The following is a 27,364-nucleotide window of genomic DNA, read 5'->3' as shown; positions in this document are numbered from 1 at the left end:
GCAGAAGCTACTTTCAGATGCTAGTATTCAGGATGTTGATCTACCTCATGACCACAGTTTGTGGCTAAAACAAAGACAGAGCGGTTAATTACGAGCGTTTTATTTCAGTCCAGCTCTTTGTTCATCACAACAGGCTGGAACAACATCCTCATTACAGCAGACAAAGCCCCAATCCATTCATCCATCTTCTGCTCCATCCAGCCATTACTCTTAGCTGGATGGACTAAGCAAGACACTAAGATACTTGAAGCAATGACTAATCCCTGACCTGACAAAGAGAAAGTATTTCACCTTTTTCCAGAGGAGAACCATGGCCTCAGACTTTCTTTCTAAAAAAGGAACCCGTCTCATAAAGATAACCGACAGACTGCAACAAATCTTCCCTTCAGCTCAGCAGTTTTCCTTTTAGAAGACACTCGGCAACAGCGGGGAAAACATCCAACTCCAGTTCCCATCGGGCGGCGTCTGCCTCGACCTGTTGGGGTGAGAGCCGACCGAGAGAGGCAACATTAGCAGATCAGAAAATGAGGTAGAGTCGGTGCCAGAGCGACGGATCCAGATCGACTGCATGTGTTAACATTCTGTCCTCATTAGACAGCCTCCCCACTACTACAACTAACAGGCCGACTGTTGGGAGGAATCATGTTTTGAGACATTAGTAGGACTCCATGCTGCTTAAGAGGTGATTTCAGGCCCGGGCTGCGTGGCTCCCAGGTTCCCTCTGATTGCACATTCATGTGACATTTTAATTACTGCCATAGATTCCTTTTGATTACCATGTTCAGTCCCACTGCTTTGATGTCCTTACACCAGTGACATGCTGTCTGCTGCTAAGATGAAAGCAGACATTGTTTTTCTGCACTGTGAGCATTTGTAATTGTATTCTGTTGTGTGGATGCCTCTGAGGCATGCCTTCATACTTTAATGCAAATTCCATCTCTCTTTGTATTAATGACAGATTAAAGGCAATTAGCAAAACTTGTGAAAGCTCAGTTTGTTCTCTTTGAAGACTAACAAATCTTTTTGGCTGCTTTTGTTATTTTAATGCTTTTCTAGATAAAAAAAAAACTTCTGCTTTTTATTTATTTAAATAACTTGAGGTGATATGGTAACTATGCACTCACTGGCCATTTTATTAGGCACACTTTGTTAGTATCAGGTTTGACCTTCATTTGCCTTCAGAACCGCCTTCATTCTTCATGGCAAACATTCAAAAGTGTCTTGGACAATTGTTTTGGGATTTTGGTCAATAAACCATAAAGATGCAGCAGATGCTGTGTTTAAACTTTACTACATTTAGATCCCTAAATGGATTTCGTTCCCTGCCTGTTTAATTAGTTTGTTAGGAATTTATTGATCTAATTAAAAACAAAACAATTATATACAATAGAAAAGATATGCAAATCAATAAAATGAAAGGCAGCAGAAAGAAGAAAAAGTCTTATAACATCTTTTATCCTAAAATTACATTCAAACAATTCATAAAAAACAAAACTAAACAAAAACGCCAACTCTAAACATTTTGTATGGATTCACATTATTCTATTTCATATTTTTTCAGATCGTTATTTAGTGATTCACATTGTGTTTTTCTTTGTGCTCTATCATTAAATGCATTTTTCTAATCTTCTTCAGCCATCTTGTTCCCTTCATCTCCAACTGCAACTGTCAGAGAACCCTTACGTGTCGGGAACGATCTCCACCAAGAGCTCTGCTCCGGGGATCATCGTTGCCACAGGTGAGAGTTTAAGTTATTATCCTGATCATGTCTCAGTTTAACGTTACACTGCAGCTTCTTCACTTCTGCCACAGCCATAGTGTTCAGGATCGTCTCCCTGATTGATGACATTTAAAGTCATATTGAATAAATTAGAACATTTGTTCCACTGAAGGTGTTTTGTGAATTAAAAGAAGCACCGTTTATGTAGGTATTAAACATTCTTTCATTAAGCAAATATTTAATTCAATTCAAAATATTTTATCTTAAAGGGAAATTAAGTGTTGTAGCATCATCATCATCCAGGTATCTTCAAAGAGTCGCTGTGCATGGTGATGCTTTGGACTAGCCCACAGTAACATGTCCTGGATGACACCGTCAGTTGTTGGGAAGCTCTGCTAATCCGGCTCATTTGCTTTTGCCGCTTTAAATCTAGGGATTTAAAGAGCAGCTAGAAAGACGAACAGAGAGACGTTGGAGTCGGGGTAAACAGAGTTTGAACTTCGTTTCACTCTCTCTGCTCGTTGGTCCTGCTCTGCATCCAGGATGTCTCCTTTTAACTCCTCTGGGATTAAGGGATGTAGTTCAGGTATTATTTGAGCTTTTAAGATGCTGATCAGCTGCTGTTGGCTGTAAAACACCTCGTTGCCACAGTTACACGTCATAAAAACCATCCAAAAGAAAAGTAACAGCAAATATCCATCCAGCTGCACAGATCCAGAACCAGAGGGAATAATTGTCCAAGCAGCAACGAAGGTCTAACAACAAATCAGAAATAACATGGCAGAAATGCCCCACCATGCAATTCTGCAAAATAATTTCTGTATTTAATCGTATTATTTATTGGTCTGATTTAATATTCTAAATGTTTTTAAGGAGAAAATAATCACAATTAACAGAATAAATCCTTAACGTCAGTCAGTGTGTAATAAATCTATAAAATGTTTTTCCATCTAGGGAATACTGTAACAAAAACTTTTCTACTGATTTATTTTATTTTCTGTAAGGTTATCAGGCAGTATACATGATCACGAAGAAATTCTGTTTGTTTTCTGATTTGTCTGCAAAGGCAAAAGAAAAGTGACGGTAAATAGATTTTTTTAGCAGGAGTTGCCTTTTTAAGGAGGGTGAGCACATTTATGATTTAGTGTGTTTTTCTCTTAGGTGTGTAAAAATGCTGACTAAACGTTCACCTCTGCTGCCTGGACGGCTCGGTGTGTGCTGACGCATGTGTTCGTCTCGCTGGCCGAGACTTTGCTTTGGCACGGCAGCTCACTTTACCCGCTGTGCCTTTTAAACCATCAGCTGGTGCAGAGATTATTTTACCAACATGACAAACACCATCCAGATCAAACACATGTCTGCACACTGAGCCCCGGCCAAGACAGCGGAGCAGATCAACACAATAAAACCAGTTTGCCCACTTCAGGCACACCAGAAACGGCACTGGAGGCTTGAATTGTAAGCCTGCAACAAGGCTGCCACAAGGAAAGGAGTCTCCTCCGTATCCATTACACGGGTTTAGGAGAGATCCTGGGGAGTATTTAAGAAATATTCAGCTTTCTTGGAACATAAATCCTAAACATCACATGGTTTGTGCAGCTTTTGCAGCATTTTATCTCTGATCCCATTGTGGTTTGATTGTCATATTCTCATTTCCACTGCAGGAAATATTGGAGCAGAGCTGTCTTATAACAACGTTGGCATGTTCGTATCATCGGATGCAGGCAACAACTGGAGACCGGTGAGAAGAACAGTAACGTTTCCACCAGCAGCTCACTGAGCTGGGAACCAGTATGAAACTTTTGTAACTCTGCAGGAATCTGTAACCAAGTTCCTCTTTACAACATTACATTACATTACAACATGGATCTTAATATCTAAAAGAAGAAAGAACTAACTAATGTGTTTAAGGATGGATTTAATAAAATGTAATTAAAATTTTCATTAATATTATTTTGGGATGCAGTTGTCTCCTCATTAGGTTGGAAACTACTTTTTACATTTTCTTCCTCAGACATGAAAGTCCTGTTCATGTGTTCATACTGTTTTTGCAAAAACTTTTGTTTTCTTTACTTTAAAACATAAGAATAGAAGTAAAATGTCAAAAATGACAACATGGTAGGTATTTATCAAAAATTATAAGTTGTCTTTTTTCAGAAGTTAAACTTTAAACGAGTTTTAATTGTGTGGACAAAAGAAAAGGCTGCAGAAATACCTGATCATTAGCATCATTATTTTTATACATCGATGAGCAGGAATGGCAACATTAACATTCTTTTGTCAACTTCTACATGAACTGTGACTAAAGTTGGTAGTTTTGGTTATCTATCAAATCATTTTTGAAATGACCCTGATTGGTTCTTTTAATAGCATCAAAGTAAATTCTGTTCTGATGTACATTGGAAACCCACCAAGATCTGAAGGATTTGTGAAGATTTATATGAAATGTTTCCATTTTGTGTTAATTATTTAAATAATGTGTATTAAAACAGCACTGAAGGCTGAACTGGAATATCATTTTCTATCTTGTAATACTTAAAATAGATTGTTTTATTTAACCAGTAAAGTCAGAGTTTTTCCTTGCAAATGTTTTTTTATTCAGTAGCTTTTTGACTTTGTTCAAAATAAACAACATATTTTTGGAGCCACACAAGCAAGATTACTATTAATAACAAAACAGCTTGTTTTGTAATTACAACAATTTAACTTTTATATTTATGCTTAGAATATTTTCTTCAGTGGGACATAAAAAAAAAACTTGCGACATACTGACAAAAATATAGTTTTTTAAAATAAATATGCCTTACATTATTAGTGCCATCATTTGTGGAAATGTTAAGAGTATGTTTTATTAAAATACTTGGGAAAAACTTCTAATCTAAAATTTTTTAAATTACCTTCGTGTTTTAAAAACTTTTCAACGTTGTTTCATTTTTGGCTGCAGTTATTAACCCCAACTCCTGTTTTCTAACTATGAATCCATCAAATGTTTACAGTGCTTCAGTTTTTCCACATTTACAGGGATGATCAGTACAAACAGTTCAGTTTTGACCTTCATGTCAAAGGCTGTGAATACTTGTACAAATGTTATTTTTTGGTTTTCTATTTTTAATAAATGTGCGAAACATTTTTAAAAAATCCACATTGTTGTGTTTGTGTGTCGAGTTTTGAGGAAAGAGATTAATTTCTTTACATGTAATTCTTGCTGGAACTTACTGAACAAAATGTGGAAAAAGTGAAGTGCTGAGAATACCTTCGTGGTGCAATGTAAATAAGTAAAATATATGATGTTTTTACCTTTTTATTCCTTCCTGTTTATCTTTGCAGATTTTTGAAGAAGAGCATAATATCTGGTTTCTGGATAAAGGAGGCGCCCTCGTTGCGGTGAAGCAGCCGTCTGTGCCAACTAAACATCTCTGGTAGATCCTTTAAACAAACTTTGTAGCACAAGGTTCCTTTTTTAAATTGCTTTTCTGCTCTGAATGGTTATCCCAATTTTAAATCAAGCTTTTTATAGTCCATAGAAAGAGCATGCATGTTGCACTTGATTCATTTACGGTTGCACTTTGTGCACAGTCAGATGCAAAGGGCTGCAGCCAATCTAACTTGAAAGATGTGAATTTTTTTCCCCCAAGCCAATTATCATTAGGAGTCGGAAGTCTGACCCCCTCTTAGGGTTTTCATTAACACGTTGCCTTCCTCTTGCCAAATCGAAAACGTACGCCGTGCCCCAGTGCAGGCTAATCCAAGTGAGACCAGATCCGTTCTCCACTTGCTTTTGCACCAATTTTGAAATTAGTTTTAGAACCAGTGAAGTGTGGCCAGCTGGGTTTTTGTCTCCCTCCCAATTTAAGTGGGATGATGTCGGGAGAAAAACCTGAGTGCTATGAAAAGGCCTGTGTTTCCATGGAGTGGTAAGTCTTTCACAGCCAGTGTGCAGTTTAACACTTCCTCTGGCTCAGTCCTAGGACAGGTGCACATCAGTGCTTTGCTGTTGTCACTGCTTTTAGCCAAGTGACAGCAGGAGGCTTTCTGAGGCAACATGGAGGGCTTTTCTGTTTTTTTCACTCCATGTCACACTCAGGTACTTCCAGTTGTTCTCACCTCAGCACCGATGTTGATAAGCTGTCAGAATCAATAAAGCCGAGGAGCCGATGATGAAAGTTCTCCAATTTTTTCGCTGTCTCATTCTCCCCATGCACTCTTGTGCTCAGACATGAAACACTTCTATTCCGGTTTTGTTTTCTCACCTCGGTATCAACTTTTTACCCGGGACAAGACATGGTTTCATTTTCCTTTTTGACACCCCAAACTTTCTCTCTTTTCATGTTTTCTGAAGACGTTTTCTGCTTCTTTGCTTTGATACTTGGACTGACGTTCTCCTAAATGTCCCTTTAATGTTCAGCAGTTTGATATTTACTCAAAGCTACAGTAGCTAATTGCACAGAGGCTCTGAGACGGCTCTGTTGAGACAAGCCAGTCATTCTGATCCGCACCTAAACCCTCCCCTATGACCAGAATTAAATAGGGAGCGTCTGTTTCCGCGCCGCCGCTGATGCCGGGTTTGTGACGGGAATACGATGTGACACAGGGTCAGCTTTGATGAAGGGAGGCAGTGGACCCAGCACAGCTTCTCCTCGGCGCTGCTGTTTGTGGACGGCGTGTTGGTGGAGGCCGGAGCGGAGAACCAGATCATGACGTGAGTCCAACAACACGCAAATCATCCAAATGTATTTTAAAATACGTTATTGTTTTGTTCTAGGGTATTTTATGGGCCGTTTAGATGTTGTGTTTGGCTGTCATCTAAAAAATATTTAAAAAGAAAACTATTTCTGTGGAAGTCTTTATTTACAGTAGTTAGACAGGAAATGGGCAGAGAGAGAAAAGAGGAAGAAACGCAGCAAAGGTCACAAGGTCAGGAAACAAACCCTGGACAGATGAATTGAGATCTTTTATTTTTCATAGATAATTTTGTTTTCTGCTGTTTTTCATATTTTATTTGATCTTGTTGAATCGTTTGTTTGGGGAATTTTGACCAGGTTTCTGTCACTGCTCTTAGTAAAGTCTGTTGTACCATTAAGTCTAGAAAACAAACTGTAGCTAAAGAAACACTGGAAGTTCCTGATGATGAGCTGCAAGCTCTGGGCAGTTGCTCTGAGTGTAGAAGTACTCTGTATGTACTGCAATGTTCCAGAAAACGCCTCGTATGTTCAGCATACGTTCCACCAAAGTTTTCTGTAAATCCAGAAAATGAACCATGCATTTCATGAAGGAACTGGCTGCAGTCTGTGTTTCTATCCTGTTTAAATTCAAGGATCACATTGAGAAAATGAAAATGTTGGTTTGTTGCTTAGATTTAATATTGAAATCCATCCACTTTAGAAGGCCCTTCTTTGCTTTTGCAGCTTCTTTGGACATTTCAGCCACCGCTCTGAGTGGCAGCTCATCAAGATAGACTACAAATCCATCTTCAGCAGGAAGTGCACCGAGGAAGACTACCAAACCTGGCACCTGCACAACAAGGTGAAACTCATACTGAGCAGCCTGCAGTCCTTGATGTGAAACGTCTTACTGACAGTTCTGTTGTGCCAACACAGGGCGAGCCGTGTGTAATGGGTCAGAAGCAGATTTACATGAAACGCCGGCCTGGAAACTACTGCATGCTGGGAAGGGACTACTCCAGAATCCTCTCAGCTGAATCCTGTATTTGCCGAGCTCATGATTTTGAATGGTAAGGAGACGCACGTCTTTGTTCAGTGGCTCTTTTCCTCATAATTGTGGAGGAGGATTATGTTGCTCTCCATTGTCTGCTGAGGAGAGCTTCATTAACAGGGGCATTTGTTCTCCAACGCTGCCACACATGTAGAAGTTTCAAACAGGCATTTTTCTTTTTCTTATTAATCCTTTCAGGAATTTTCCTGTGTTAATACTTGAATTATTCTCAGTGGATGCTGTCAGATATGATTGAAGCTCAGCAGGTCATTCATTGGGATACTGTGCTCAGTAAAAACATGAAAACATATCTGTCCTATTAAAAAGCAGCTGCCCTTCTGTACCAATTTATTATTTTTCAAGTACATCTGTGCAACAACCATTAAATTCCCTCTTCAGTCCACTCAGATATGCTCTTTAGGGCTGATCTGTGAGTCCTGCAGGCTAACAAGCAGCAGCAGTAAACAGGCAAATAAATTGCGCAGATTGGAAAAAATGGTTGATTTGACCTGCAGTCGGACTTTCTGTGTTCTTCTGCACGCACTCGTCTCCTAATGATTTTTTAATACCTGCCTTATGAGTGAACCCAGCAAGCGGATACAGATTTTGTTAGGAGAAAGTTACTGTAATTGATGTTTGCTCTAGTGGAAATTACAGTGACAGCAGCACGGGCAGAATGACGACCAGAGACGCTTCCAGCCAGTCTAACAAACGGAAACTGTAAAATGAACAAAGGAGAGGAAGCAACGTAAAGCAGAGTGAACGCTGGCAGTTTTTACTTTTTAGTTTAGGCTTTTATTTGACATCCGTTGAAACTTCTGATTACTTTTCTAAACATCTGATAAAGTCAATAAAAAAAAGCTTTTGTACCTCGGTTAAAACATCACGTTTTTATAATAAAGAAATGATTTCAATGTTTAATGTAGCTTACTTCAAATATTATTCAGCTGACAAACTGTTCACACATAAATAAATATTTTTTTGGTATTTTTGCTGCATGTCACTTATAGAGAATCTGATCCATCACAAATAACATCCAACTGACCTAACAGGAGTTTCCTGACATCTTCCAATTCTGTAAACTAAGTTATTGTTTGCAGGAAGACTATAATTAATTATTTTATATACTCAGAAGTATACATGGATTTTAGTTTTTCATGGCCGTTTGCGGACCCTGACTCCCATGATTACCGGGGATCCACTGGGTTCCCCTCCGTGCATTAGGTTGTGCTGAGAGTCCAAACAGGTTTGTCCATTTTTCCTCCTGAAAAGCTGTTTCTAAACGTTCCATGCATTTAATATATTCTTGGTGGCTTTCAGCTATGCACCATTACTCTACTGGTCAAATGAATCCCAGAATCTCAGTTTTTCCAAAAAACAAATTTCTTGTGAGCACTTACTCAGATGTGATATAGTTTTATCTGACCATCATCATGTGACTCTTCTTTCTAGCAATATTACTGCATGGATGATTGTCTTTGGTTCAGTTCACTTGTGCTTTCTGAAGTTGTAGTTCACATCCTGGAATTAGTTCACGTGTCCAAACAATCTGAGAGAGTTTGAGAATTTTAGGAGGGTAGCTATTGTGAAGTAATGAAACAAGGTGTAAATAGACACCTATCAAATAAAACTCCACACTAAAGCTGCATTGTTTTTGATATTTTCTTGTTTTTTGTTTCCTACCAGACTTGTTTGTTGTCAGACTTCCTGTTTCCATGCTGAGGTTCTCCTCTCATCCAGTCTGTCTTTGTAGCATCTGTTAGCAGCCTGTTGTGCTCAGGATTCTGCTCAGACCATGTGGGTGTGAGAATAGTTTCAATTTGTATGCAAATCCAAAGCGGGTGAATTTTTTATCTTGTAATGACAGGGAACAGAAAAAAAAACGGTCCAAACGTTCAGCAGTTATCTAACTCGTGTTTATAGAAGAGCACCAAGCGAGTGCTAATTGGTTTATATTTAACACGTTGAAAGTTGCTTTCTTTTTCCAAGTCTGGTTTCCTGGTACTTAATTCTTACAGAGGACTTTTCTGCAAATGCCTAAAACATCTAACTAATGTCTCTCATCCGTTAACTAGGTGTAAAACTCGAGGAACCAGGTTTTTACATCTTCAGCTGTTTTCATTCCTGTTAAACTAATTTGCGATAAGTTACAGGTTTCTGGTTTAACTTTTTTAGCTCCTAACTCCCAGCAGAGCAGGTGGTAAAAACTCAACCTGCACTTAGATTTAAGGATGAAACTTTTGGCTGTGAAAAAAAAACAAGCTTTAATTCTTTCGTGCTAAAAATGAAATTAGGTATGAAAATTAAAAGTTATTCAGATGTTTAATTTGAGTAATTTAATTTTCTTCTGTATGCTTATCAACATTTTTACAAAATATTAACATCAGAAATCACAAGTAAAAATGCCAGTATTGTAATAAATTATATAAAGCTGATGGTGCAACAGGCAGGCAGAGTCGTCTGATGTCATCGGCAGTCATCGTACAAACTGCTTTGGGTTTTGTCTCCTCATCAATAATAACTGAGGTCAACAAATCTGTTGTTTACTGAGCAAATGCTCTAAATTTAAATTGTTGTTTCTTTGTCTTCTCCATTGGAAATGCTTTCTGCAGGGCTTTTAGTATTTTATCCAAAGAAGACAAATTAGAGCCAAACAAGGGAAAATACCAAACTCTGGAAAATTGATTGACGCTTCTTTATCTAAAACAGCTCAGATTCTACATTTTGCTTTTAAAGTATGAAAGGTTTTTTCAAGTTCTCTCATTATTCAAATCGAATAGAATAACGAAGAACGTCACAACATCACAAGCAGGATACTTTCACCCCAACTTTCTCTAGAATCAATGCATGAAAATCTACAGCAAATCACATAGGCTACTGACAGCTCATACCTACTCTATACAACTCCACATAAAAACTGAACAGTCCCTTTATGTGCAAGGTGCTGCCTCCCCTGACAGATTGTTAATGACCGGTTCACACTGCTGTAATCCTAGGATTAAAGTGCACTAGTCAGCTGCTGTCTTGTTGGTTCTGTTTGTTTTGGCTCAGTAATTACCTGATAAATCAACGTCAGGACCTTGATGAGAACGGACACTCGCCCACCTTGCTTGGCTGCATGTAAATCACAGGCTGAATGGAATCTGTGCGGATTAAATGTCATTATTTACAGTAACCTCTCCTCTCCGGCAGGTTGGGTGTCCTGGCATGCTGGACCCCACGCCTCAGTGGGGGGTTTTCAGCAGAAGAAGCTTTAATCAATATGTAATAATGATGTGGATGGTGACAGGCAGGCCAGATGAACAGAAACTGTCCGTTCACACACTCCGGTGCTGATCAGGCGTTGTGGATGTTTTGTCTCGTCTGACAGCGATTATGGATACGAGCGGCGGAACGACGGGAACTGCCGGCCGGCCTTCTGGTTCAATCCGTCCTCTGTGTCCAGAAGCTGCAGCCAGGGTCAGAACTACTTCAACAGTACAGGGTAGGAACTGATTCATGACACCTGTCTGCACATACTGAGTCCACAAACCGAGGTCTTTTCTAGGCTTTCTGTGGCAGGAAGTGGAAGCTCACAATCTGTTTCCAACTCACTTACACTCCTGCAAATGGTTCTTTAGAAACGTAGGATCATTACGGAGGACAAATCAAACACTTTTTCTGTTTTTGTTTTCTCTCTTTGAGGCGCTGATGGTAGATCTTTAGATTACTTTGTTTACTTCATCTTGTCAATCATCTCTAAATCTCATTCCTCCAGTGAACCAATCAGCTGCCAATCACAGTTTCCTCTAAAAGGGAAATTAGTGAAGACATCATCTCTACCTTTTGACTGCTGTAAACATTACAAACTCCACACAGACACACTAATAATGGAGAAACTAGCACAACAAGGATGAATGTTAATTTCACTTTCATCTGAGGCTTAATCACAGAAACCTGAAAACATAGAGATGCTGCTTTTTTAGCTGTTTGTTTTTTATTGGAGGACAGAGGATGATTAATACAGCAGTGATGTAAACTGAAGAAGCTGCTGGGAATATGAAGATCCAACAGATAAGAAACTGTTACAACTATTTTGGGAAAACCGTCATTGGAGAAATGTTGCATTGCAGAAGCAAAAACAAACAAGCAACAGAGAATTAAATCTATTAAAAGCAATAATACATAAATTAAACACAGATTTGCTCATTTGGAAAAGGTAATATTGTTGTCAAGGTATCTTTTCACAAACAAAATCTTATTATGTGTTAGAGCTGTACATTTGATAACTTATATTTTGTAATAATGATTGAAAAACAGATTTAATATTTCCATATTTTTCATATGGAAATATTAAAATATTTCCATATGCAACAACATTTAATTTTCCTTTGGGACCAAAAAATTATTTTTTATTAACTTTCAAGCATCCATTTGTGTAAATAATTTCATATAATGTTTCAGTTGGTGATAAAGTTTTAACACGCCTCGCCTGCTTCCAGCAGGGCGGCGCTGTGGATCTGGCTCCAGCCTGTGATCATTTCCCTCTTTATGCAATGCGTCGTGTCTCTGTTGTTCCTCAGAAGTGTGTCCTGCGTGTTTCGGAGGCTCCTCAGGGAACGGACACCTTCCCAAGCTTAATCACAGCAGCAGTGTTTTATTCTCTGCCGCACTGATTAAACTTCCTGCCGTGTCACAGTCTCTCACACAGCTTGTCTTGTCAGTTGTCATCTAGTCCCAAACGCTGTTAACAGAAAACAGCCACACTGTGCTGACTCCAACCGTTTTCTGTACACCACCGGCTCACGCAGCAGGAAATTAGTTTAAAACTACAGAAAGCTGATCACCGCGGTATGAAATGAAGAGTTTCTCCGTGTTTTCTTCCTAAGGTACCGTAAAGTGGTGCTGAACAACTGCACCAAGGGCGTTAAGGAGATGTACACGGCCAGGAAGCAGCAGTGCCCCAACAGGCCCCCGAAAGGACTCAGCCTGGCCACCAAAGACGGGAAAGTCACCGCCAACATGGGCAGCAACGTCACCTTTGTGGTGCACCTGGACGAGGTGAGAGGTCCGACGGCATGAAGCCGTCACCTGACCACGTCCAGCTCCTACCTGAAGATTTCTAGGAAGGATTTATTGTTTCTAAAAGCAGCGGTTCGGCCACCAGGGGTCAGGGAACAACAGATCCTGAAGTGCAGATCGTTTATCTTCCCTCCTTAAGGAACAGTGTGCTAAAGATGACATGACTTAAACTTCATTACACATTTTTCCTCTAATTTGTAAATGTGAAGTTTATTTTATAACTAAATAAAAAAAATTTCATCGCCAATCAATCAATTTATTTAAAGACTTTATTTTTATTTTATTTTATGATGTCAGCAGCAAGTATAGAAAACCCAAATTTGATTTATTTTCCATCAAATTGTCTTCAATTTTGCTGCACCTGCTACCAGGTAGTGACAACAATATCTGTAAAATTATGTTAAGGTTTAGTGGAAGGACAATACCTAGAATGGCTAACAGTTTGAAATAAAAACAAGGTAAGCTCAAGGTTTTGACCTGACTGCAGACACCAGAGCTCTAGATGTTCTGAGGTGTTTTGTGATCTGCTGGATGAGTTTTTAAAATCAAAGTTAACTGATGAGGGGCCCTAATTTCATTTATTTTTATTTTTATACCGTCCTTGTTTTATTGATAGCTGTAATTATGGATAAAATATTCTACAGTTTCCTTTTTCACATAGAACTAGGTTGCTTTGGATAAGTTTCCCCCAGAATCCATGAGATCATTATTTGAAAACTGCATTTTGTACATTTTTTTGGAACTTTGTATTTCATTTTGGTCAAACCTTCCAGCAGATGGAGCAGAGACTGAGACAGAGGTGTGTGATGGAGTCATGCATGCATCGTTCTGTTGGTAGAACCCACAGGCGCACATACTGGATCTTCAGTAATGTCTGCCGGTTTCTTGGAAGGTTTCTGCTCTCTGCCATGAGCGCAGTCCGTTCCCTGCACATCGCCCACACCAAGCAGCAGCTCTGAGCCACGAGCAGAAATAAAAGACCCCACCAGAGACCCTGTTAGCGAGTGAACGGTGCTGCGCTCAGTCAGGCTGCCCGGTCACCAGGAAACCGTTTCCACGCCTCTCACTCACAGTGCACTCAGCTGGTCTGAGCTGCAGGATTTGGGAGTGTTTTCTGCCACCGTTCTCCTGGGAACGTGTTCAGGTTCTGGTTCTGTATCAGCAGGACGAGTTCAGAACTGATGCTGGTTGTCTTTCACTAACCGAGACCTCTGGGAGGTGAGCTGGGGGCAGGCGGGCAGATGGATCTTTGTGGCTTCAGACTTATTTGAGAAAATTCTCTTGATGAATTCAAAGTTTTAATTTATATTCATGAACCTGGAGATGGCTGCATTTCTTGGGGAAAGAAAATGGTACTAAATATTTCATGAAAAGAAGACTCTTCAGTTCACTTAAAAATAGAATTAAGAAAAAAAAAAACATATTTAGGGATTTAATAAGATCTGCACGTCTTCTGCTTTTTGTTTTGTTCCAAACCCGTTTATGCAACACAATATTTACATGCACAGATGGATTCAGATGGATTCAGTTTTTAGAAAGCAGTTGGCAGCTCATGCCTGAATCTCAGTCGACCAAAGCTCAAACAGTTCCTCCCTCATTCTGCATCCAACACAGGAGGATGGAGAGGCTCACTCCTTTTCTCCACACCGTTTAAATGTTTATGGTTCATCTTAGAGCACAATTAATTCCTCTATGAGAGCTTTATCGAGAAAAACGTCATAACCAACCAGTTAAATGGGAATTTGGGAAACACTTCTATTCTTTTTTCAATCTAAATGAGTTATTTTGTGTTTGAATAAAACATAAATAGGGGAATTTAATTTTGGATTAATAAAAATAACAACATTTTAATAGTTAAGGAAAGAAATCCCAGGACTGAGTTCAGTCAAGATGCTTTATTTCTACTGAGATCTGCTGCAGCCACTGATGTCATCTGACCAAATCCAACCAGCTGGAATGTCGTCCAGTTTCCTGTGTAGCTCACGTCATTCCTGGGATTTACTGTTGAACCAGATAATAACAAACATGACATCTCAACCTAAACTGTCTCTGATCAGTAACAATCACCAAAAAATATTATATTTGCTATATGACAGAACAGTAAGACTATCTTTAAGAGCCAGGGACCCAAACCACGTCCAATACTTGGTCTGATAAATAAAACAATGGAACATTTTGCTTCATATCCTACCAACATCTGGATCACACAGCAAGATTTAAAAGTTGTCAGTCTTCAAAACCTGAGATCATACAGCGATTTAAAAAAAAGTCTTTGACAAAAGACGAGACGATCCAACATGTTGAATGTCCCTGATGTCAGATCAGAGCTGACCAGATCAGGCTTAACACACAGCAGGAATATTTCTTATGATTACCTGAAGAGCCGTCCAGATAATCGGGGCGTCCTTAAAGTTGTTGGAATGGCAAAAACCTGCATTCAAATCTTTCTGTGCAAACCAGGCGTCAATGGTAGCAATCATGATGACCCTCTTTAGGGTGAATCAGGATGTCCTGCTGAACAATGTAACTGTAACTGGGGACAGAATGACCAGATCAAACTACAAATGATCAATTCATTGGTTAAAGTGATGCATAGTGTAATAAAAGAAATCGTAAGTCAGTCTCTTTAAAACGCAGCTGGTGTTGAATGTTTGCAAACCAGATCTTGACTGCTGAACATACAGCAACTTCAGTTGCTCCACGTGATTCATCTTTAAAACAGCAGGTAGGAGAGATTATATGAGATTGTGACACTCATTTAGTTTTGACTGGATAAACATGTCTTTTGGTTCAAAGCTGCAATGAATCAGATTTGGCTTCCTTTCTGTTGGCATATCGGAAACATCCGAATCTTTGCCAGCTTCCTGCTTACGCTGGAGTGCAGACACTGACAGCATGATTTGTTGTTTCTCTGTTTCAGAGACTGTATTCTCCCTAATAACTGCATTTTTTTAAGTCAGCTAGTACTTTTTTACCTTAACTGTACAGTTGGCGCAGCTGGTAGCGATGTTGCAGAAAAAGGTCCTGGGTTCAAATCCCGGCAGCATGTGGCTTGAATTTTCTCCCTCCAGGAACTCTGGCTTTCTTTAAGAGTCCAAAAACATTTCTGTTAGATCAATTGTTCTCCATGTATGATGCAATATTGCAATGGCCTAGTCAAAGTCATGACCTCAGTCTGATTGAAAATGTGTGGTGGAACCCTTTGTGAGTTGTGCAGAATCAAACGTCTGATGACGTTACGAACTGAAACGATGAGCTGATGCTGCCTTGGCTTCAATCACTGCTTCGTGTTTCTGTCACCTCAGTGTCATCCTGGGAGGATTTATTTTTTAGCATCGCCACATTTGGGAGAAAATGTTCTACAGTTGTTTTTTTACATGTTTTTCATTTAGTGAAGCGAGATTTTGCCTCAGTGGGAAACCAGGAGGATTTTTTTTCCACAGACGAACTCTGTGATTGAACATGACAGCCACACCAGGCGACTGAAGGTTCCCAGCTAAAATATTAACCACAAGTTCATTTTAAGGATCTGTGAAATCACAGCTTAGGATGACTCACCCTGACTTATTTTACCAGAAGGATATTTATTGTTTATTAGAGATACTTGGACTTGTTTAACTTTTATTTGCGTTATTGAACCATCAGCTGAACCACTGAGTCTAATGATGTTGCTTGAAACAGCCTGAAAGCATTTGGGCTTCCAGGCTGTTTACACCACATTCAGGCTGTGAGGCCAAACTGGAACCAGGTGTGGTTTCTGCTGCAGGAGCTGATCGGTAACACAGTACAGACTGAGTCACAGCAGAAACTTATTTAGCTTGTGAAGCTAAATAAGCATCTGTGCATGAATCTACCTGATTTTTCATATTTTTTATAAAACAAAGTCTGGAGGACCATGTTAAGATTGGTATTTTATATTTCTAAAATATATTTATTTGTACTTTGTCTATTTTCTGTGAGCATTTGATGCTGAAATCAAATTCCTTGTTTAAACTCGTAGATTATTTGAGATGAGCTGAGAAATGTTTGCTGGTTTTTACCAGTAAAGTTTTCTTAAACCTCCTGTGTGAAAATGAAGGTGTGTTTCCACCTTCTGATCAGCTGTGTTGGTGTGTATGGACCACATGAACCTTTCCAGCATTTAATGATAGAAAATGAGAATATTCTTTAAAAAATAGCTGCATACATTTTCCTGTCTTGGCTAACGGCTTGCTTATTTTTGCAGTGACCTTTGCTGCAGAAATTCATATTATCAGGTCTGCCTGCAGCAGATATAAGCAGAACATTTGTTCTTTTGTAGTCACACATCACACTGACACCGTAGGTGCAGGTCTAACACCTTAACAAATGCTGGCCTCGTGTTTCCAAATCCCTGTCGGCGCCCACAGCGCCGCTGTCACTGGGAAGCAGTGGCCGTGCTCCAGCCCCAAGGCTGCACGCCGCCGTGTGTTTGGATCCACGCTGCCCTTGGAGACTCGTGGACACAAAGAGTGACATTTTAGGGAGCCGGGTCAGCGTCACTTTGATGCAGATGAGTGAATCCCAGGATGGCTCATATAGGCGGTAAACACAGGATGCGCCACAGATGCTGACTGGCGTTGGTGCCACCGAGCCAGAGTCTTGTTTGGGTGCCAGCTCATTACGGTTCCCAACAATACAGAGTGTCAAACCCAGGAAGCTGAGCTGCTTCCTGTTCTGTTCATTTACTTATTAAAAGTATCAGGTTCCAGGCAGAGACAGGAAAATTCCTGAAAACCTGCATTTTCACACTGTGGTCTGGATGAAAAGAGAAAACCAGTAAAAACAAGAGAACAGGTTTTGTTTTGTGTTCTCTGGTGGATCTGCTCTTCTAATCGATACAAATGAAGAGTCGCAGCAGCGTTAAGGTGAGTTCTGTCCTCAGGCGGATAATCTGTGATTATCAGACAAAAATCTGATAATCACAGATAATCACAGGAGGCAAACGCTCTGATCGATGCAAACACCAAACAAGGGAAAATAAAATTTCCTTCACACACAACACAACTTATTTACAAATCAGCTGCACAGGAAATTCTGAACAAAATGTACTGTTTAACATAAATCAGTGGTTTGAAGATATAGAGATATAGAGCCGTAATATTAATCTAAATATTGCTGAAAAATATGTAGATTTTGATCTTTTATGTATTCTTTGAAAAACAAAGGCTTGTTGCTTCGGTGGCCAACATGGACATGATCAGTTACTCAGTACTTCAGTTTGCTTTTTATAGAATACATTGGAAACATTTTGGCCTGAAGCCGATTAGAGAACAAAAACATCAAGACAACACAAATATCCTCAACAACCAATGAGCTGTGTCTCAATTTATGGATGTTTTTACATGTTGTAACATTAATGTAAAAAGTGTTCTGTTATAAATAGTCTTCAATCTAACGGAATGATTCTACCGTTTTCTTTTGAATTTGACGTCAACGTTCCTAATGAAGCTGTAGCTCTGACATGTTTTTCTCCGTTTCATCATCTCTTGGTTCTAAAGCTGCTTCAAGCCAAGACGCTGTAGCCTTAAACCACCGTCCTGTTCCTGATTGATGCAGAAATGCTCAGTTAGACTTCGGTACAGTTCTGTTCCTCCTTAGTTAGATTTTACGCTTCTGTTTGTTGGTGTTTCTCGTAATGATTGACAGAACAAATTTGTTTCTGTGCAGAGACTCCCTGAAGGTGACAAAACTGATCCTTCTTCACTTTCTGTGTGACAGTTTGACTTTTCTAATTTTGGCCAAAACATAATGCATAGTGGATGATTTATGATGAAATTTTAAAAGGCAATCAACTAAAATACGGAGACAGAGACATACGATGCTTTTAGAGGCTATATTTCTTAAACCCTTTCAAACATATTTGATGTTATGTTGACTCGTGTCTTTATGAGGTTGTGTTATACCAGATAGGTGCCTTATTTTGAGCTCAGGTCTTTCCATCAGAGAGGAAAGCAGCATCACATTTGTTATGTTTTATGTGGATTTTTGATTCCAAATGAAGTCATGCACACAGTGATACCTTTAAATCTGTCTTAAACTTCATGTTTCAGAACAATTCTTTCAGAGTAAACCCATCTGTGCTCTGCTGTGTCTCAGGGAGACTCTTTGAGGACGAACATCCAGCTGGACTTTGGCGATGGCAAAGCGGTCTTCTACTCCAACCTGAGCTGGACGGAGGAGGGCATCAAACACGTCTACAAGTCAGCGGGAATATTCCGTGTCACGGCGCTGGCAGAGAACACGCTGGGCTCCGACACCACGACGTTGTACCTGCATGTCACGTGTGAGTTTTCACAGAATACTGAGCATACTTTACAACGACACGCTTCAAGAGAAGGAAGGGAAACTAAATCTGAAAAGTGTGGCATGCATGTGCATTCAGCCCTGCTCGAATGCAACACCTTGCCACCATTGCAGTATAGTAATTGTGGGCTCAGCATTATGTGCAGAGCCAGTCTTCCTCTACACAAAGCATCATGCATTATTTTAGCTTCTAAAATAATAATCCATGTTTAGAACATCTTCAGAGCTCAGTTCAGTCCATCATCTGAGTGTGGAGAGAGGATGGACCACCTGCAGACCGGTCATGCCGGTCTCATGAACGTCGTCTTGGTCGGCCAATAGGGGAGCTTTAATCAGAGAAGCAGCCAAGAGGCTCATGCAGGGATTCCCCAGAAACTAGATAAACCCAGTGGTAGAGTCACTGGGGCAGCTCACCATCAACCCACCATCAACCCTCCATCAACCCTCCATCAACCCACCATCAACCCACTATCAACCCACCATCAACCCACCATCAACTCACTATCAACCCACTATCAACCCACCATCAACCCACCATCAACCCACCATCAACCCACCATCAACCCACCATCAACCCACCATCAACCCACCATCAACTCACCATCAACCCTCCATCAACCCACCATCAACTCACCATCAACCCACCATCAACTCACCATCAACCCACCATCAACCCACCATCAACCCACCATCAACCCACCATCAACTCACCATCAACCCTCCATCAACCCACCATCAACTCACCATCAACCCACCATCAACTCACCATCAACTCACCATCAACCCACCATCAACTCACCATCAACTCACCATCAACCCACCATCAACTCACCATCAACTCACCATCAACCCACCATCAACTCACCATCAACTCACCATCAACCCACTATCAACCCTCCATCAACCCACCGTGGTTTTATATCTAAAAAGTGTGAAAAATACAAACATAATGAATGCATTTTTTGTTTGTTTGTTTTCTAAATACTCTTAGTAAATATAAATATTGTGGGATGCAAAATTCAATTGTTTTTTTGTATTCCGTTTTCTTGAGTTTTCCCACAGTACAGTTTTGTTTCGTTATGTTTTGCTTTCCTGGTTTATATGTTTGTTTATTCAGGGTGAGAAGGACATGTGATGATCTCTGGTTTCATTCACCATAAAAATGCACAAATGGAATAACAAAACTAAATTTAGTTAATGGAAACAACTAATTAAAAAAAATCTTCTTTTTTTTTTACTTCCAGTGACTGGAACCAATTTATTCATGTGTGACTTTCATTGCATTTCTTATTTAATGGAAACGTGAAATTGAGTGTTTTCGTCATTGGCAGAATATTGAAAGGTTTTACACACATTTGAATTGGAAATGCAGCTATAGGTTCATTTCTAATAACGTTTATGGAGTTGCAGCCCAGCTAGTCCCAGAACACACTGAGCGCTAAATATATTTACTTATGTGCTAACATCAGTTTCACTATACACTCAACATTAACCTCTTAAAGTGTCGTTTTGCATATTTTTCATTGTTGAAAATTATAATTTTGTTCTAGAGCAACTTACCTGGTAAAACAGAAGAAAATATGATTTATGTTGTCATCTTTATTTAAATACATGCATACTTTCCACATTTTCATCTTCCTAATTTTGCATTTATTTTTTTGGTCTTTTATATTAAATCTCAAATAACTCACATAGTCTGCACACTTTTGACCTGCAGCTTCATCATCGTCTTTTCCTCATCATATTTCATGATGCTTCTGGTGCTAAAGTAACTACAGATCAATAACACTCTGTTGATCCAAGCTAAATTCGTTGAAGAATAAAGGTGCAGAATGATACAGGAGGTTATGGAGGATAAATCAGCAGCTATGCTCACAGATTTTGACAGAAAAGGTCATAACAGAGTTGCTTATGAGATGTTTTCGTGTGGAGGGAAGCAAACTGAGAGGGAGGCCTTTAAGGGCAGCACAGGTAATGACTTTTATCAGGATCCAGATCTAGAACAATTGCTAATTTAAAGCAGAAGCAGGTTTTCGCACCGCAGCAAACAAAACAAATTACACAATTGTCATGCTTCACAGCTCCACTCAGACACAATGGAAAAAAGGATTATTTTAGCACTCTGAGGGAATTATACAAGCTGCTTTCAGTAAGTGTTAAATTGTCTCTTTGTCATGTTATTGTTTCCCTGATTCGTTCAATCCATTCTGATTTAACCTCTGCCGTCCTCGTGGGTCACCGCGCTCTGTATTAATATATTTCTGACAGCCGTAAATTCAGCTAGGACTGTGATACCTTCAGGGAGAAACGCCAAAAACTGCAACCGTTTCTCATCTCGACATATTTAATGCCAGATGACTTTCTCAACTTCTCCCGTTTAAACGGAAGCGCAAACCCAAGCGCAAAGACACACCAAACATCTCAAAGTGGGGATAAAGATTAGTTCTGGCTAAAGAGGATGAGTGTGAGCCAGACGAGCAGCCAGGCCACAACAACACACAAACAGATGCTGTTAGCGGCCGACCGTGCATGCAGCGTGTTGCATCTGTCCACAGCAGGAAAGTTCATCCTGAGATTAGTGGAAAGCAGCTGTGAGCTCCGGCGGCTCCCATCAGGTTCTGCTAGCAGGGAGGTTTGTGGCTTCACCCCAAAGGTATCATGTCAAAAATACCTGATGATTATTTTGTTTTGGCACTAACAGAATCAACATTGCCTGTGAATTAGTGGGGAGTTTCTGCTGTCACTATGTTATGCCTGCAGAGTTTTGACAAGCAGGAACCGTTTTGTTTGACAGGTTTAATTTGAGACACCGGGGTGGATCGCTTCAACAGATTCACACTGTTTTATGAAAATAAGCAGCAGTGCTGTCACAAAAACAGGACAAAACCGTCTCTGTATGGACTGGTTTCTACAAACGGTGCTCTGTAGCACCGACCTGAACGTCTAAACAGTTTGTGTCCAAGATATGTGGGGTCTGCAGAGATAACCAGTAAAACATTTCAAAGTGGTTTGCAGCAGGTGAAATGATCGTTCACCTGCTGCCTTGAAAATACAAACAAAATCAACAAGAAATTACTTTTGGTTTTCACTTTTTGAAATTGATGAACATCAAGTTGATTTAACAACACCTGGTTCAGTGGTGTCCAAAGCAGGTCCTGGGGGGCCGGCATCCTGCATGCTTTAGTTCCCTCCCTCCCCGGTGGTAGTAACAACCTCCTCAGCATGTCGATGTTCTTCTGAGGCCTCTAATGAGCCATCATTGGATCCAGGTGCATTAAACCAGGGAGAGGACTAAAACATGGAGGTCCCGGCTCTCCAGCAGGCCCCCAGGACCCTCTTTGGGCACCACTGGTCTAGTTGAACAAGGACACATCCCTCCGGCCTCACACAGCGCCCCTCCCCCTCTCACCTCCTCTAGACTAGCAGCAGTTAGCAAACACCTGGTGGAAATCTGTCTGGATCTGAAGGTGACAACACTGATGAGATAGAACTATGTGTTTGGAAAACGTATAATACAACCTTTAACAAATATTAGCTACATAAATGAAATAACTGCAGAGTTCAGCCTGTGAAGCCAGGCTGGACTGTGCAGCTTTGATCTGGATCCATATGATCAGCTGCATTAGGTAAATTCTTCATTACTGTTTGATGTTGAGTTTCTTGTAACAAGCAGAGTTTCTAGGAACCCTGAGAAGTCAGTTGCCATAAAATAGGTTCCTGTCTAATCGTGAAATCACGTAAACCATCCCTGAGAAGTCTACATCCAGTAAATATTCTAACAGGTTAGACGGTCCATCCATCACTTCGGGTAAACGCACCCTGAGTCTTTCTGTGCATGACGTAAGGTTCTCTGGGAGTTGATATAATTGCTCTCAAAATGTTTGCATCCATCCATTTTCCTGACTTATTTATCCTGCTCTCAGGATGGAGGCGCAGGGCAGATCATATCCCACAATGCCTCTGACAAGATGAGGTAAAAACAACCCGGACAATCTGACGGTTTTCTCCAACATGTGCAGACTCACAGTCGCTTTCACACCTCTGGATTATTTATGGTTTCACCTCAGGTGCAGAACTTTGGGCTGAGAAAGAAAAACAGAAACGGCTACCTGTCAAATCAAAGCGCTGAGGATTTGAAGTGTTTAGTCTCCTGGAATAACCTCCACAGCCCCGCGTGTTTGGGATCTGTGATCTCCACTCGGAGCGCTGAGTCTGAATGAGGAAGCTGCTCTCAGTGCTGCCCTGTTTGTTTTGTCCTCCAGGTCCGGTGGAGCACGTCCAGCTCCTTGCTCCCTTCGTGGTGATCAGAAACAAGGAGGTGAACATCACAGCGGTGGTCCTGCCCAGCCAATCACGCACTGTCACCTACTTCTGGTGGCTTGGCAACAACACGGAGGTAACTCCTCCATGGCAACGCTCAGGCACCGGCTGAGGCTGCATCAAAAAGATTAAGCCTCAAAAATACTGATGTTGCATCAGACAAAAAAAAAACAAAAAACAAATTTAATGTGTAAATGTGCAATTATAATAAAAGTAGGTTTAACAGATGCTTAAAACGGTTGCTTTAGAGATGTACTTTAAGACTAAAGGCATGCTTCTTTTTAAGATAGATTCTCATTTTTTCATGCATAGTTGAATTTGTTTTCCAATAAAAGCCTGAAAAGCCTGCTGTACATTTATATTCAGCCTCTGTTACCCCTAAATAAAGTTGTCTTCTAACAGCGGGGTTAGGCTCTAAAGTGATGAACTTTTCCCAAAGTTCTGATCAATCCGACATCTGAACCCAGACAGAAAATGGACCAACTGCAGTTTAAATCTGCCTAAGCTGAACAAGCAGATAATAAATCAGAGAAGCATCCAGGAGTCACAGTTTTTTAAACATAGAGCATTTCTATTGCAACTAAAGGCAACATAGTCACTTGATTGATTGTGCTATAAAGTGGCACTTTGTGCCTGGAAAATGCAGAATATTGCCAGTTCAAGTTGTTATCATTTTCACAATTTTGCACTCCCACAAAAAAGTCAGTTGCACCACACCGCTTTATTTCTAACACGCTTAACAAACAACATAGCAGCTGACTGAAGAGCTGCACAAAAATAAAAGAACAACAAAATAAATACGAACATTTGTGTTTGTAATGTGACATAATGAAAGATGTTAAAGGGGCTTAAATATTTTTGAAGGCACTGCAGGTTTATTCAAAGAAACATTAGTTTTTATCTTTGTCCTTGCAGCCGGTGATAACTTTGGATGGAAGTGTCTCATACACCTTCAGGAGTGAAGGGATGCACAGCATCACGGTTCAAGTGGCGGCAGCTAACGGCATCCTGCAGGACACCAGGAGCATCGCGGTCAAAGGTCAGTTTCTGTCTGTAACTCCACCCAAGAAGAACTCTGAGAGGTTTTATGTATTAAAGATCGTTCTACACAGGTTGGTTTTTAACAATAACTGTTTCCAAAGTGAAAGAACTCACACATTAATGAAATCTGTCACATTTACAGTTGGAAATTCCAGAGTTTGTGTCTTAATTTCATTTGGATAGAAGGGAGTGTCTGTGAAATGCAGCGATTTATTAGCAGGAGACAGATTGGATTGAAACTGGAACATTTTCTAATTATCAGGAAGTTCATTCACTGCACTAGGCCAAAGGGAGGAGTCGGGATGGGGGGGTGGGGAAGCCTCTTTTTCTCATCAAGTGTTAAGTACCTGAAAACTCAACTTGAGCAGAATGACATTTTGGTGCAGCTGTCTGAGAATAATGGCCTCAGATCTCCGTGAACTAATGGCTGATTCTCCCACATCTTTCCTCCACAGAATTCTTCAAATCTCTGCTTTTATCTTTCTCCCCGAACTTGGACGAGTTCAACCCCGACATACCCGAGTGGAGGCAGGATGTGGGGAGAGTAATTAAGAAGGCTCTGCTACAAGTGAGTGATTTTCATTTTGACTTCCCTTCAGTCCGTCTCTGCCTCTCCGATCCGTCCTCTCTGTCTCGGCTTGCTATTTCACAATTATCTCCCAAACCCCCTTTCCTGCCCAATACTCAGCGATGCGACGAGTGAACTCCCTCGGGCCACCCTACGATTCATCATCAGACAGGTGTGAAGACGCCTCTGCTTTCCTTCGCTCCCTTGATAGCTTCATGATGACTCCAGTTCCTTAATTTCAAAAGTCTCCGATAAAATTATTCCAGAACTTGGGGCACAGGGGTTTTGGTGGAGACCTGAGTGACGATTCCTGTCACTGACACACATATTGTGTGTGTGTGTGTGTGTGTGTGTGTGTGAGCTCGATTGTAGGAGAGCTTCAAGTGTGTGTGTGTGTGTAGGTGGCCTATCATTGTTAAGTGCCACTCATCTCCCCATTCACAGCTCATGAATAGCTGGATGTATTTGATGGTGGTGCTTGAAGGCATCTTAGCAGCAGATTGAGCATTACAGCTGCAAGTGGAGGTGATGGGGGTGGTGGAGGGCGGAGGCTTATAGCAGGAGATCTCATGTGCAAACCTGATACCCCCAAAAATCACATTCAAGCTTTTCATCCGGCTCCTTTAATTAGTTTCTATGCATCCAGGTGTAACTCATGCAGTGACCATTTCTCCAGTCAAACAGAAGCTGCTCAAATCTGATTTTTTTGTTTTGTGTGGTCATTCATGCTAGTACTTAAATTCGACCACAATCAGACCTCTCTGTTTACCACCCCAAAGCGCCGCACATGCGCAGAAGAAGAACATTGACATAAACAGCAGCGCTCTGTTTATGGAAGAAATATGGACGCCGCTGTGGATCGATTTGATATTCAGCAACGAGAGTCGACAGTTATGTCACAAAATCACTGCAGGACGAGGGAAGCCAATAAAAAGAAAACACAACTAATAGCGATGGCGTTTGTGGAGCATTGTCTGGTACTTCTGTAGAGTCTGTTTGGATGTGCAGTCGGAGCCAAGAGTGGTGGGATTGGGATTGAGATTAGGATGTGATCCACTTCAGTGACACAAACTTCTTTAATCATTTTTGAATTCTGATTTTCAGCCGTTGTTTACATCCAGATTTACAGCATCTGGATTTTTCTGGTGCAGAATAATGACACTTGTTTCACATCATTGATGTCAAATTCAGATTAAATGAGACCTGAAGCAGAGGCGGGACATAAAGGCCAACCTAAAACCATTTCTGCTCATAATCACAGAAGCACAATCATTTTAATGTCCTTTTTTTAATAACAGACCTGAAAAATGTTTTATGACATTAGCTTTATAGAAATTCTATTTGACAATTAAATGAGTATGCTTAAAGAGTTCTGGATTACCACTTAAAATACAAAATATTTTTTTTACTTTTTTACTGAGAATAAATTGGGACACAAATAAGTACACAATGAAAAGCTATGCATGCAGGAGTGAACGTCTTGGAGAGATTCCTTCCCTGCACAATGAGCACTGTCACATTCTATCATGTCAAGTCTACGTCTTTCTGCTCCTGCACATTGCAGTTCCCACCTACACCTGACTAAATTCAAAGCACAGAGCGCCGGGCTTGTGTTTGTCTTTTTACTCATTATGTTGCAGAAACGTGAATGAGAATTCATTGTGTTTGATACAGACAGCATTACTTTTACTCTGCTGGGTTATTTTTGTCATTTCACAAACTGCATGCAGAGTTTTGGAGCAACTGTAAGATACAGTAACATATTTTTTTGGATTATGAAACAAAACAAAAAGTTGCACAGAATGGAATTTTTTTTAAAAAGTCCTTTTTTTACATTTTTTAAATTCTCTTCAGATCCTGTACTGAAAATGTCCTGATTTTGTATTAAAATGCCCAAAATCAGGCGTAGAGAAATCCTGCTGTACGTTCTCAAACTTCATTGTGCAGATGAGAAACCTTTGGTGATCCGGTCCAGAAGCGGATGAGTCTCCACGTTCGGACTCATCAGGATGGGAATGTGGATTCTGTTTGGATCAGAATTCCAGATGTTTGTTGGAAAAATGGACCTAATGGACTCTCCCAGCGGTTGCTTTTTGTCACCGATTTATGGGCAGAATTGAAGGGCAGTGAAGGTGTTGAGAGGATCCGTTTTAATAGCCTCAGGATCGGGTCTCTGATGGGTTCTGTTGTCTTCAACTTTCATTTAAGCAGTTTGCAGCCAAATGGGAAACAGATGGCAAGAGGATTGATGCCTCCAAATCCAAGACGATTGTTTTGAGTCAGAGTGCCTTCGCTGGGTCGGGGAAAACGTTCTGCTACCAAGTGGAGGAGTTTAAGTTTCTCATTGTCTTGTTCATGATTGATGGAAAAACTGAGCAGGAGATTGATTGGTCGATTGGTGCAGGGTCTAAAGTACCAATCTGTCGTAGAGAAGAGAGAGCTGAGTCATCTTGATTTACCAGTCAAACTACTTTCCTACCTCATATAAGGTCATGAGCTTCGGGTAGTGACTGAAAGAACGAGGCTGCAGATACAAGCGTCTGAAATGAATTTCAAGCTTGTTAGGACCCAGCTTGACCCAGAAGATCCAGGTCACACTGGAGGGACGATGTTTCTTG

At 40.4% G+C, this 27,364-nt stretch overlaps 1 protein-coding gene across 3 annotated transcripts in view; it reads left to right on the top strand.

Moving 5' to 3' along the window:
* The window catches only part of sorcs3a (sortilin related VPS10 domain containing receptor 3a), a 223,111-nt gene that overhangs the window by 182,374 nt on the left and 13,373 nt on the right, over positions 1-27,364 (top strand). For all 3 annotated transcript variants that reach the window (XM_028018662.1, XM_028018663.1, XM_028018664.1), the window contains 12 exons: positions 1,636-1,738; positions 3,385-3,461; positions 5,048-5,139; positions 6,312-6,419; positions 7,126-7,243; positions 7,318-7,451; positions 10,803-10,916; positions 12,301-12,472; positions 18,611-18,797; positions 23,080-23,213; positions 24,053-24,176; positions 24,634-24,746. In XM_028018662.1, the coding sequence (XP_027874463.1) occupies positions 1,636-1,738; positions 3,385-3,461; positions 5,048-5,139; positions 6,312-6,419; positions 7,126-7,243; positions 7,318-7,451; positions 10,803-10,916; positions 12,301-12,472; positions 18,611-18,797; positions 23,080-23,213; positions 24,053-24,176; positions 24,634-24,746 (1,476 nt within the window). The remainder of the gene's footprint in view (positions 1-1,635; positions 1,739-3,384; positions 3,462-5,047; positions 5,140-6,311; positions 6,420-7,125; positions 7,244-7,317; positions 7,452-10,802; positions 10,917-12,300; positions 12,473-18,610; positions 18,798-23,079; positions 23,214-24,052; positions 24,177-24,633; positions 24,747-27,364) is intronic.

Source organism: Xiphophorus couchianus, chromosome 5 (assembly GCF_001444195.1).
Source record: "Xiphophorus couchianus chromosome 5, X_couchianus-1.0, whole genome shotgun sequence".
NCBI lineage: Eukaryota > Metazoa > Chordata > Actinopteri > Cyprinodontiformes > Poeciliidae > Xiphophorus > Xiphophorus couchianus.
The sequence above is the reverse complement of the archived record's forward strand: the minus strand, read 5'-3'. Positions and strand labels throughout refer to the sequence as shown.